Source organism: Hemitrygon akajei, chromosome 2 (assembly GCF_048418815.1).
Source record: "Hemitrygon akajei chromosome 2, sHemAka1.3, whole genome shotgun sequence".
Taxonomy (NCBI): domain Eukaryota; kingdom Metazoa; phylum Chordata; class Chondrichthyes; order Myliobatiformes; family Dasyatidae; genus Hemitrygon; species Hemitrygon akajei.
This window is the reverse complement of record NC_133125.1, coordinates 161,785,380-161,798,225: the sequence shown is the minus strand read 5'-3', so window position 1 is coordinate 161,798,225 and position 12,846 is coordinate 161,785,380. Positions and strand designations below refer to the sequence as shown.

Below are 12,846 nucleotides of genomic sequence, written 5' to 3'. Positions count from 1 at the left end.
GGTAGCTGAGCGAAGGGCGCTGAGTAGGCTACGGTCAATTATGGATAACTCTGAACATCCTCAACATAGCACCATCCTGAGACAGAGAAGCAGTTTCAGCGACAGGTTAATATCGATGCAATGCTCCTCAGACAGGATGAAGAGGTCAATACTCCCCAATGCCATTAGGCTTTACAATTCTACCGCCAGGACTTAAGAACTTTTTAAAGCTATTATTAATGCTTTTTGAGATGGTGATTTAGATGCATATCACATTTTTTTTACTGAGTTAAGTATTGTATGTAATTAGTTTTGCTACAACAAGTGTATAGGACATTGGAAAAAAGTTGAATTTCCCCATGGGGATGAATAAAGTATCTATCTATCTATCTATCTATCTATCTATCTATTTCTTCCTCTCCCTCCTTATTCTTTTTGCTCCCCCCACTGTCTTGTGAGAATCAAGATCAGGTTTCATATCACTCCCACGTGTCATGAAATTTGTTGTTTTGCGGCAGCAGTACATTGCAATACCTAAAAAAACAAAATTACAGTAACTATTTATGGTGGGTTTGACTTGTGATTGACATTTTGGGAGTAAATGTGATGTCCTCCTATGTTCATAGTACATAGTGCAGAAAGTGAGGGGGGAAAGTAGTGAGGTAGTGTTCATCGGTTCAATGTCCATTCAGAAGTCGGATGGCAGAGAGGAAGAGGCTGTTTCTGAGTCTTTGAGTGTGTGCCTTTAGGCTTCCTGATGGTAGCAATGAGAACAAGGCATGTCCTGGGTGATGGGGGTCCTTAATAATGATGCCACCTTTTTAAGGCAATGAAGATGTCCTGGATGCTGGGGAGGCTCGTGTCCCTGATGGAGCTGACTGTTTTCTGCAGCTTATTCCAATCCTCTGCGGTGCCCACCCAACCACCAGGCAGTGATTCTAGCTTCTGCCCCTTCCATTCCAGTGCTGAGGAAGGGTCTCACTCTGCAACTGTTTTCTCCCCTCTGTAGGTGCTGTCGAATCCGGTCGGTTCCTCCAGCCTATTGGGTGTATTACTATGGATTTCCATCATCTGCAGAATTTCTCTGCTGACCATTATTTTCATAACTCCTTAGTTTACTTTCAAACCCCACAAGCTACCCTCTGATATTACCCACTCTTGGTGAACCTCAGTGAGTTCTTCTCTGACTCCCTGACTCAGAGCATTCCCGTGGTTCATCTCCAAGGTTACTGCTGCTGGGCAACATACATTTCTTCAAATATTCCCAAATATCGATTACTTATTGCCTTCACCAGAGTGCTTATTTAGATTTGTAATCTATCATATAGGACTTTTCCATAAGATGTCAGGTCCCAAACATCCCCATCTGCTTGTCCTGTCTTCCTGAGAGCTCGCAGTGGAGTGGGAACGATGGGAGAGTCCGCAGGATCTCAGCTCTGTTCTCAACCGAGGGTGACCAGGTGTCAGCCTGACTGACTTTCACTAGGGCCCTTTGCACTGGGGTTCTTAACGGCAAGCAGATTATTCTCTTAAACCCTGAATCTCTCTGGCTGCTACACGCTTCTGCCCATCTTGTCCATGCTGACCATGGTGCTTGACTGGTGCTCCATCAAACCTTGCTCCCTCCTCCACTGCCGACAAAATCAGAATCGGCTCTCTGAACACTGACGTATGCTGTGAGTTTTGTTGTATTGTGGCAGCAGTACAGCGCAAGACATAAAAAAAAATCCAAGTTACAGTAAATAAACAACTAAATATTGTGAGGGAGGAGCAGCGATGGTAGTGTTCATGGGTTCATGGACCATTCAGAGATCTGGTGGTGGAGGAGAAGAAAATATTCCTAAAACATCAAGTGAGGGACTTCAGCCTCCTCTATCTCCTACCCAAAGGAAGTAATGAGAAGGGATCATGTCCCGGATGGTGCAGGTCCTTAACGATGGATGCTACCTTCTTGAGATATTTTGTCTATTGTGTTCACTTCAGCCACATTTCCAGATGAAGTTGAGTTTCTGGAGAGGGCAGTTGATGTATCTGGGCCTCTGCTTGAGTGAGGTCAGAAGAATGAGGGGAGTTCTCATTGAAACCAACCCAACATAAAAGGCCTGAAGAGAGTGGACCTTTAATTTTCCAGCATCTGCACATTTTCTTGTGTTTGTAGTTAATCAGAATGGTAGTAATTTCATTTGTTCATTATGTGGTGCATCGTACGATGTCGATGATCATGGTCTTTCCATGACCATGATTGCTCTTGGCAATTTTTTCTGCCGAAGTGATTTGCCATTGCATTCTTCAGGGCAGTGTCTTTACAAGATGGGTGACCCCAGACATTATCAATATTCTTCAGAGTTCTCCTGCCTGGCGTCGGTGGTTGCATAACTAGGACTTGTGATATCCATCACCTGCTCCCATGGTTTCACACGACCCTGAACGGGGGTTAAGCAGGTGCTACACCTTGCCCAGGGTGACCTGCAGGCTAGCGGAGGAAGGAATGCCCAAAAAGTCAACTGTTTACTCTTTTCCATAGCTGCAGATTGGGGTCTTGTTTAATTAACTTTTTTTTAAAGCATGTGTTAATACTTATTTTTTTTTAACTTGCAGGTATTCCCCCAGATCAGATTATGGTCATTATGCTTGGGACAGCAGGTCTGTTGTTCTTTGGAGTGAATGTCCTTGGATCAATTGCATTCTGTACCTATAAGTGCATGTCAGAGCAAGGTATGTGGCAATGTTCAAATCCAATTTAAAATGTAAACTGGTGGTACCTCTGTAAGGGTTGGCTTATTGATGTCAACCTTCTAGGAAAAGCAAATGATTTGGCAGATGGACAATTCAGCCTCACCTTCTCCCTTGTCCCTGTGGAATCCACAGATGGCTATGGAGGCCAAGTCTTTAGGTGTTTTTAAAGTGGAAGTTGATAGGCTCTTGATTATTAAGGTTACAGCAGAGTGGAGGAGAATGGGGTTGGGAAGGATAATGAAACAGCCATGCAGGAATGTTGGAGCAGACTCAATGGGCCAAATGGTTTAAAACTTTTCCTATATCTTTTGGTATTGTGTCATTTAACTGCTCTACCTTCCTGCGCTGTTGTGAAGTTTGCTAGTGATCAAAGCTAAGTAGGTGGAGGTTAGATAGAAGGGGCAATGCTAACAGACTGGAAAGTAGAAGGGGACATAACAGTGGTAAAATCATTGGCAAAATGGAGCGGCTTTGACCCAGACAGTAAGCTGGGTCTTCAGTCAGCTTGCTGGAGCTGCAGTGAGATTTTCGGACTTGCTCATTTTGGGTCCCAGGGAACACAGTTGAGGTTTACCATGGGGAACAGCCATGGTATAGGGTGGTAATGGTTTCAGAGGGGATCATCACATCTGAAAAGGGTGTGAATTAGCATTCAAAGCAGGAACTGCGGAGCTGAATTTGTACTTGCAGTGGGGAAGAGTAGAACATAGAATATAGCACAGTACAGACCCTTCAGCCCAAGATGTTGTACCGACTTTTTAACCTACCCCTAGATCAATCTCGCTCTTCCCTCCTGCACAACCCTCCATTTTTCGCATCCATATGCCTATCTATGAGTCTTTAAATGTCCCTAATGTTATTGCCTCTAACACCATCTCTGGCAGTATGTTTCATACACTGTGACTGTGTTTGTTGTCCACTCTGTCTACCCCTCTTATCATCTTATACACTCCTGTCAAATCTCCTGTCATCCAAAGGAAAACCCCTAGCTTACTCTTACGATGTGTTCCCAAATCCAAACAGCACCCTGGTAAATCTGCTCTGCATCCTCTCTAAAGCTTCCATTTCCTTCCTATAATGAGATGACCAAAACTGAACACAATGTCCAAGTGTGGTCTAACAAGTGTTTTATAGAGCTGCACTGTTGGCTTGCACCTCTTGAACTCCTACCCCCTTCTAACAAAGGCCAACACACCATCCACCTTTCTTAACCACCCTATTGATTATTTTGGAGGGGGTGTTGGCCAATAAAAGGAGTGGAGTTTCGAGGGAATACAGGTTGGAGTGGAGAGTAAAAAGAGGAGGCGATTCTGCACCATTCAAAGTAAAAGTTATTATCAGAGAACACGCATGTCACCACATATGGCCCTGAGATCTTTTTACCTGTGGGCATACTCAGCAAATCTATAGAACAGTAACTGTAAACAGGATGAATAGACAACAAACTGTGCAAATGCAAATGTATATAAATAAATGGCAATAATGAGAGCATGAAATAACAAGAGTCATTGACTGTGGGAACACAAGGAATAGAATGAGTGTAGTTGAAGATGAATGCTGCTTTTCTATGGCAACGTTTCATGCAGATGTTGTTACGAGGATCACCCCTTGGAATAATGATCAGTGAGGCATTGAGAATATGTATTGCCCAACAAGTAACTTCTATTCGCTCAACTAACAAAAGCACGTGGGTTCACAAACTAACTACCTGCATGCACCCCCAGTAGAATACCATACCCTCCATGAACAGTTAATGAAGAGAAAGTGATTGCCCAGGAAAGGTGTCAGTGAGCCCTCTCATTGGTGTTCCAGTGTCCAAACATTTCTGAATTGGGTGGGAACACAGTCTCACCTCCAGCCGGATCCAGCATTGGATCACCCAAACTGTACCTGCCATGCATCCTGTAGACCTGTTATGGGGCAGAGCACTGAAGATTTAATTCAGGTGTCCTGTACTTCGGTTGCAGGGCAGGGCTGACTGCACATTTAATGCTTGTGTTCATTCCTCTGCAGAATCTCGAGGGAAACTATATCTCTTCTTAATGTGGATGATTTCCTGGCACATTCCGTCTCTCCTTGTCATTCAGTTGGCACTCATTTCCTGGAGTATTGTTGGAGGTAGGTGCAGGGCTCTTGATGAGAAACATGACAATGGGTTCCTGATGGGTGTATGGAAGTTCAAAGAATGGGGCTGGTGGGCTTAGATGAAAGACAGAGATCAGAGCCCCAGTGAGTATGAAGGGAATGTGGGAAATAGGGATCCAGTGAGTTTAGAGGGAATGAGGTGATTGGAAACCAGGTAGGTTTAGAGCAGGGGTCCCCAACCTGGGATCCAGGACCCCTCAGTTAAAGGTAGGGGTTACATGGCATCAAAATGATTGAGAACTCCTTGTTTAGAGGGAACATGGTGATGAAAGATCTGGGGGATTCAAGAAATGAGGCGGAGTGGAACAGGACTGCTGTGGATTTGGAGCAAACATGGATAATGGGCAACCAATGGAATTAGAGGGAATGGGGATCCAGTTGGTTTACAGGGAATGGTGAGGGATACGTGACAGAAGGATGGGTTTTAGAAAGCGAGGCTCCACATCACGGGACACAGAACAATGCACGTGGAAGCTGGGGGTGGGAGGGAAGGGTTCTACCTGGACTCCTGTCCCATCAGAAAGGGTTGACACTGTTATCACAAGGGCCAGAAAATGGTGTGCAACTTAGTGAGCCAATTCTTCAGTTACTGGAAATCCAGAGTAGCACACACAAAATGCTGGAGGAACTCAGCTGATCAGGAACTGCTGATGCAAAGGAAAAAGAGGCGATGTTTCAGGCTGAGTCCCTTCTTCCGAGATGGGTTAATTTTGGACGATTGAGATGATAGATTGGTGAAGAGAGTTTCAGGAAATATCAGGGCCTGGTAAATAACTAGATTAGGAGCGAGTTGGAAAAGATGGGTGAGCAAAGCATAAGAGCAGGAAAGCTGCTTATGGTGAGTGGCTCAAATATTCTTCAGGGAAAAGCGAAGGGAACACAGGAACGAATCACAAGCTGAGGGACGGTGAAAAGCAAAGCTTGCCCTGCATTTGTTCATTCAAATCAGATCATTATGCATCGAGCAGAACACGGTTAACAAAACAGGATGCAGAATAAAATGTAACAAGAAGAGAAGGAAGTGCAGAGCCGGTAGACAATAAGGTGCAAGGTCATAACAAGATAGAACGGGAGGTCATCTTGTCCTTCCTGTATCTTATTCTGTTAAGTACCATGAGATCTCCCTCCTAACAATTGTTACATCTCTCTCCAGGTATTGTCACTCTACCAATAATTATTTTATTCGCTGCATCTCTCCTGCTGTTGTTCATGCCTATACTAGGAAAGATTAACAGCGGCCTGGGACATTGTGGTAAGCTGCAGATTATTTATTGTGATAAAACAAAGAAAATGTTGGTGTCAGCAATGAAACAATGTCCTCTAAATCCTTGCACCGTCTGTCGTTGACAGTTTCCGTGGCTGTACCGCTTAGTGGACTTGTTATGATCTGCTTATCCAATTACATCCTGAAGGCAAAGTTTCACCAGTTAAGTAAGTTCACCCTCATTACCATTCCTACCGATGAAAACCACAGCATTCACATCTGGGTAATGTGGGAAATAGGGATCCGGTGGGTTTAGCAATGGGGTGGTGTTCTTTGACCCACTATATCTCTGCATATTATTTGTCCCCGCGTGGACCACGAGATTTAGATCACCACTGGGCTCAGAGATCCCTTCATACCAATCCATGGGTTTAGACACCATCTCCAATTCCTGCAGCAGGTCACCAGTCCCAGGTCCCAGCCCAAGAGCAAGGTGAATGACTTGGGAATCGCTGGTTGATTCATCAGTCTGTCATCACCTGTTTACCCTGCCTTCCCCTCTGCCACAGACAAATGAGATTTTATTGAGATTTAAGACCCCAGTTTTAGCTGGAATAGAATCATCTTGAAGTGTTTTTAAAGTCAATTCTGGGTGGAACCCAGAACAGCAAGTGTAAAATAGTCCATTTCCGGAATGAAACTTCAACAGGCTGTCTTCACAAGAGAGTTCATACGCACACTCTCCAGCTTGGAGGCTGCCCTCTAAACCCTGGCTCTGTGTCAGCTGAGCTCAGATTGAGATAAACCTGTGGCCTCCGGCCATACAGAACAAGGTGGGGCTGCAGAGGCTGTGAGCGGACGGGAGCTGTTGGAACTCGGACAGCCGGGCATCATCTATGGAGGGGAATACATGCAGGATTTCTGAGGGGTCCCGGGCTGAAACGTCGACTGTTTATTCCCGTGCATAGATGTTGTCAGATGTGCTGAGTTCCTCCAGCATTTTGTGTGTGCTGCTCAAGTTTTTCAGCCTCTAGTGCAGAATCCCCTGTATTTGCTGTTGTGAATGGAACACCGATGTCTGGCGGGCAGTTTTGGAACGGCAAGGCGACTTCCATTTAAGGAAGATATGCAGATAAGGGCGTAAAGAAGAGAAGAAATGTTGAAAAATAACACTGGTTAGGAAAGAGTCGAAGGGTAAAATGTGAAGCTATATTGTCCTTCTAGGCCATCTGTGGTTAAGATGAAACAAAGTAGGGTTTGCAATGGTGACTCGTATTGATGTTAAGGCTGGCTAGATGTGCAGGAGGGTAGAAAGCATACTTACCTGGCAGGGAACCGTCGGTGATCAGGAGGGTCGAGGATCCAGGACAAGGCTATCCCATTGCACTCTGGGTGTGCTGACGCCTGCGATATCCCCAAATGCGGGATACTTGACTGCATAATTTGTGGTAGTGGGGGACTGTGTTCGCGCTCTCCCCTGATAAAAAAAAATAGAGCTGGTCTGTGGACATTAGTCTGTTTGTAACTACTTTGCTATCCACTAATTTACGTTACTGCTGCTGCTACGTAAAAGCGTAATAGGCCTATCAGTGGTGTAAGGTACTCCTTCCCTCTGCTAGCCTTCTTGCACCCTTGGACAAAGCTTATCCTCCCCCACCCTGATCAAGATTAGAAAGAGTTTTAGAGGTTAATTAGGCCATTCAGCTCACTGGGCCATGGGCAGCAACTCTGCATATCACAAGCAATGCACACAAAATGTTGGGGGAAACTCAGCAGGCCAGGCAGCAGCTATGGAAAAGAGTACAGTCGACGTTTTGGGCCAAGAAGTCCTGGCTTTGCAACCACTGACACCAGGCAGACAATCTCGGAAACTGGCTGGAAGCCCAAAAAGAGTTTATTTGTCACATATGCTGGGAAAGCATTAGATTATGATTCTTTTTACATCTTGGCCACATTCCAATGGCAATGGCAAACCACTTCACTAGAAAAATTTCCCAAGAACGATTATGGTGATGGGTGGAGAAAAGAAAAAGAACAACAGCGTGAAGGAGGTATTAATGGAAGGCCATCATCACACATGTCATATGACACGCACCATGATAACTTCTCCCTTGCAACCCCATTCTCTTTGTGACCTTTAACATTCTGCCGAATTAAGAACGTATCATATGAACATTGAAAACCTACAGCACAACACAGGCCCTTCGGCCCACAAAGCCATGCCAAACATGTCCCTACCTAGGCTTACCCATAACCCTCTATTTTTCTAAACTCCATGTTCATCCACCAGGAGTCTCTTAAAAGACCCGATCGTTTTCGCCTCCACCACCGCTGCCACCGGCAGCCCATTCACCACTCTTTGCTTAAAAAAATCTTCCTCCTGACATCTCCTCTGTTCCTACACCCTGAAACTATGCCGTCTCGTGCTAGCCATTTCAGCCCTGGGAATAAGCCTCTGACTATCCACATGATCAATACCTCTCATCATCTTGTATACCTCTATCAGGTCACCTCTAACCCTCCGTCGCTCCAAGGAGAATAGGCATGCTCCCCAATGTAAGCAATGACCTTGTAAATCTCCTCTGCACCCTTTCTATGGTTTCCACCTCCTTCCTGTAGTGAGGAGACCAGAATTGAGCACTGTACTCCAAGTCGGGTCTGATCAGGGTCCTATATAGCTGTAACATTACCTCTCAGCTCTTAAACTCAATCCCACAATTCATGAAGGCCAATGCACCGTATGACTTCTTAACCACAGAATCAACCTGCACAGCAGCATTGAGTGTCCTATGGATTCGGGCCCCAAGATCCCCCTGATCCTCCACACTGCCAAGAGTCTCACCATTAATACAATATCCAGCCATCATATTTGACCTACCAAAATGAACCATATCACACTTACACAACACTAAATTGCTGGTGGAATGCAGCAGGCCAGGCAGAATCTATAGGAAGAAGTACAGTCAACATTTCGGGTCGAGACCTTTCGTCAGGACAAACTGAAAACAGATAGTAAGAGATTTGAAAGTGGGAGGGGGAGGGGGAGACCCGAAATGACAGAGAAGACAGGAGGTGGGGGGAGGGATGAAGCTAAGAGCTGGGAAGTTGATTGGCAAAAGCGATACAAGGCTGGAGAAAGGGGAGTATCATAGGGCGGAAGGCCTGGGGTAAGAAGGGGACGAGGGGCATTAATGGAAGTTAGAGAAATCAATGTTCATGCCATCAGGTTGGAGGCTACACAGACGGAATCTAAGGTGCTGTTCCTCCAACCTGAGTGTGGCTTCATCTCGAACACTAAATTCCACCAGCAATTTAGTGTTGTGTTCTTGAATTTCCAGCATCTGCAGATTTTCTCTAGTTTACACCTCACACTTATCTGGGTTGAACTCCATCTGCCACTTCTCAGCCCAGTTTTGCATCCTATCTCTGTCCCTCTGACAGCCCTCCACACTATCCACAATGCCCCCAACCTTTGTGTCATAAGTAAAATTACTAAACTATCCCTCCACTTCCTCATCCAGGTCATTTATAAAAATTACACAGAGTCGGGGTCCCAGAATAGATCCCTGAGGCACTCCACTGGTCACCGACCTCCAGGCAGATTATGACCTGTCTACAAGCACTTCTGTGGGCAAGCAAAGCAATGTCCATCCCATGCCTCCTTACTTTCTCAATAAGACCATAAGACATTGGAGCAGAATTAGGCCATTTGGTGCATCGAGTCTGCTCCACCATTTACTCATGGCAGATCCTTTTCTCCCCTCCTCAGCTCCACTCCCTGATGCCATGTCCAATCAAAAACCTATCAAGCTCCGCCTTAAATACACCCAATGACCTGGCCTCTTACAGCTGCCCGTGGTAACAAATTCCATAAATTTACTGCCCTCTGGCTAAAGAATTTCTCCACATCTCTGTAATGGACACCCCTTTATCCCAAGTCTGTGTCCTCTTGACCTAGACTCCCCACCATGCTTTCCACATCTACTCTCGCTGGGCCTTTCAACATCCAAAAGGTTTCAATGAGATCCCCCTTCAGCCTTCTAAATTCCAGCTCGTACAGACCCAAAGCTATCAAACATTCTTCGTATGTAACCCTTTCATTCCCAGAATCATCCTTGTGAACCTCCTCTGAACCCTCTCCAATGCCAGCTCATCTTTTCTGATATAAGGAGCCCAAAACTGTTCACAATACTCAATGTGAGGCTTCACTGGTGCCTTATAAAGCCTCAGCATCACATCCCTACTCTTGTATTCTAGACCTCTTGAAATGAATGCTAACATTGCATTTGCCTTCCTCACCACCGACTACCTGCAAGTTTACCTTTAGGGTGTTCTGCACAAAGAGTCCCAAGTCCATTTGCATCTCTGATTTTCAAATTTTCTCCCCATTTAGAAAACAGTATGCACATTTATTTCTCTACCAAAGTGTATGACCATGCAATTTCCAACATTGTATTTCATTTGCCATTTTCTTGCCCATTCTCCTACTCTGTCCAAGGCCTTCTGCATCCTATCTGTTTCCTCAACACTACCTGGCAATCTTCCTACCATCTGCAAACTTGGCAACAAAGTCATCTATACCATCATTTAAATCATTGATATACAGCATAAAAAGCTGTCCCAACACCGACCCTTGCGGAAACCACTCGTCACTGGCAGCTAACCAAAAAAAGCATCTTTTCTTCCCACGCACTGACTCATACCAATCAGCCAACACTCTAATCATACCAGTAACTTTCCTGTAATACCATGAGCTCGTAACTTGGAAAGCAGACTCGTGTGGCACCTTGTCATCCACTGCATCCCTTTTATCTATCCTACTTGTAAACTCCTCAAAGCATTCCAACAGGTTAATCAGGCAAGATTTCCCCTTAAGGAAACCATGCTGATTTTGTCCTATCTTGTCCTGTGCCACCAAGTACTCCATAACATCATCCTTAACAATTGACTCCAACATCTTCCCAACCACTGGGGTCAGGCTATCAACCTCACTTAACATCGACAGGGTTCAACATAGCATCCTTTTCCAGAACTTCTTTGCAAAGCATAGTCCATGCAGAGATGGGTGATCGCCTCACACTCATCACAGTCCTGAGGGATTGGAATGAGAACCCTGCAGCATAGAGATGATCTGATAGGGAGAGGCTCCTTGCTCTAGCAGCCAAGTGAGGTGTTGATGTGTGCTCAGCTCAGGCAGAGAATCGTTCTGCCAGACACACGTGATTTAGCCTCTCTTGCCAGGACAATACTCTCATCCCAGGAATTAATCTGCCTCCAATTAGATCACGTCCAGTGCTATGATCTCCTGACTTAGGTAAGGGCAATAGAACACTTTTTCTTCATTTCCTCTGGGATCACAGAACACTGCAGCACAGGAACAGGCCCTTCAGCCCATCTAGTCCCTGCCAAACTGTTATTCTACCTCATAACCTGCACCTCGATCATATCCATGTTCTTACCCCAACCTTCTCTTAAATGTTGAAATTGAACCTGCATCCACCACTTCCTCTGGTAGCTCCTTCCACTCTCTCACCACCCTCCTGCTGAAGACGTTCCTCCTCAGGTTCCCCTTAAATATTTCACCTCTCACCCTTAACCTGTGACCTCCAACTTGAATTTCACTCTCCCTCATAATTTTGTGTACCTCTGTCAAATCTCCCCTCACTCTCCTACACTGCAGGGAAGAAAGTCCTAACCTATAACTCGGGCCCTCAAGGCCTTACAACGATCTTGTAAATGTTCTTGGCACTCTTTCAGTCTCTCTTATAGGTAGGTAGGTGACCAGAACTGCACACAGTACTCCAAATTAGGCAGGCCTCACCAGCATTTTGTACAACTGCTGTACTCAACCATTTAATACATGACCACCGATGCACCAAGGCTGACACCAATCCTGATCTAAATACCTCTGCAATCTCCTCTGCTCCGAGGAAAGCACTTTACTCAATCTCGCCCCTGCAGTCATTTTACTGAATGCCGACTGCTCCCCTCCCAAAGCCCTGCCGTCATTGCTGAAATCCAGACCCATCGCCCGGTTGTAGTCAAGCCAGTGTTTTCTAAATGCTCATTAGGTGTCCCCTTTCCTGTACTCTCTGTCTATATTGATAAAGCCCAGTATCTCAAATACAGTCCGGCGTACAACACTTGTCACAGTCTTCCAATCAGAAGCATGTCTTTCCACCGGCATCTACTGCCTCCTGTTAACAGGCCAATGCTGGAATCCAGTTTGACAGCTTTCTTCAGATCCTGCTGCATGTGCCTTAACCTCCTGATCAATGGGTCAAAAGACTCAGTTATGCTCTTATCTCTTATGGTCTGCCACAGCATGAATCAGGACCCACCAGCTTGGTTAGCCTCATCAGTAAGTAAAGCAGATTCTGTTTGCCGGTGGAGTGAAGCACCAGATCCTCTGTCTCTGGGCTGATCCAGACTTAGAGAAGAGAGAGCAGCAGAGGGTGGGTGGAGTGGAGGGAGGAAGAGAAGGGGGACGAGGTGGAAATGAGAGATATTATAATTATTGGCCCCTATCCCAGATTCACCCACTGTCACACAATTCCCCATCTCTCTCCTGCTCTGCCCCTACCTTTGGGTTTCCCTTTCTCCCTCTAATCAATTTCTTATTCTCTCTCTGCTCCGCCTCTCCTCCTCCTCACCACATCTCCGCCCCAGTCCAATTTCCTTTCTCCCTACCCTTTCAGTCAAACCCTCAGCCCATCTCTCTCTCCCTCTCCTCTCTTGCCTCTCCCCCACCATCCCTTTGCCTCTGCTTGTCCCCGACACTC

At 45.7% G+C, this 12,846-nt stretch overlaps 1 protein-coding gene and 1 non-coding gene across 2 annotated transcripts in view; both read left to right on the top strand.

The window, feature by feature from the left end:
• Positions 1-12,846, top strand: part of LOC140717398 (SLAM family member 9-like) — a 37,226-nt gene that overhangs the window by 19,616 nt on the left and 4,764 nt on the right. The window contains exons 5-8 of the mRNA XM_073030947.1: positions 2,578-2,694; positions 4,729-4,833; positions 6,014-6,112; positions 6,211-6,291. Of these exons, the coding sequence (XP_072887048.1) occupies positions 2,578-2,694; positions 4,729-4,833; positions 6,014-6,112; positions 6,211-6,291 (402 nt within the window). The remainder of the gene's footprint in view (positions 1-2,577; positions 2,695-4,728; positions 4,834-6,013; positions 6,113-6,210; positions 6,292-12,846) is intronic.
• On the top strand, positions 7,381-7,544 carry LOC140722749 (U1 spliceosomal RNA). The gene has a single exon (XR_012097735.1). It is a non-coding gene; the product is annotated as a U1 spliceosomal RNA (small nuclear RNA).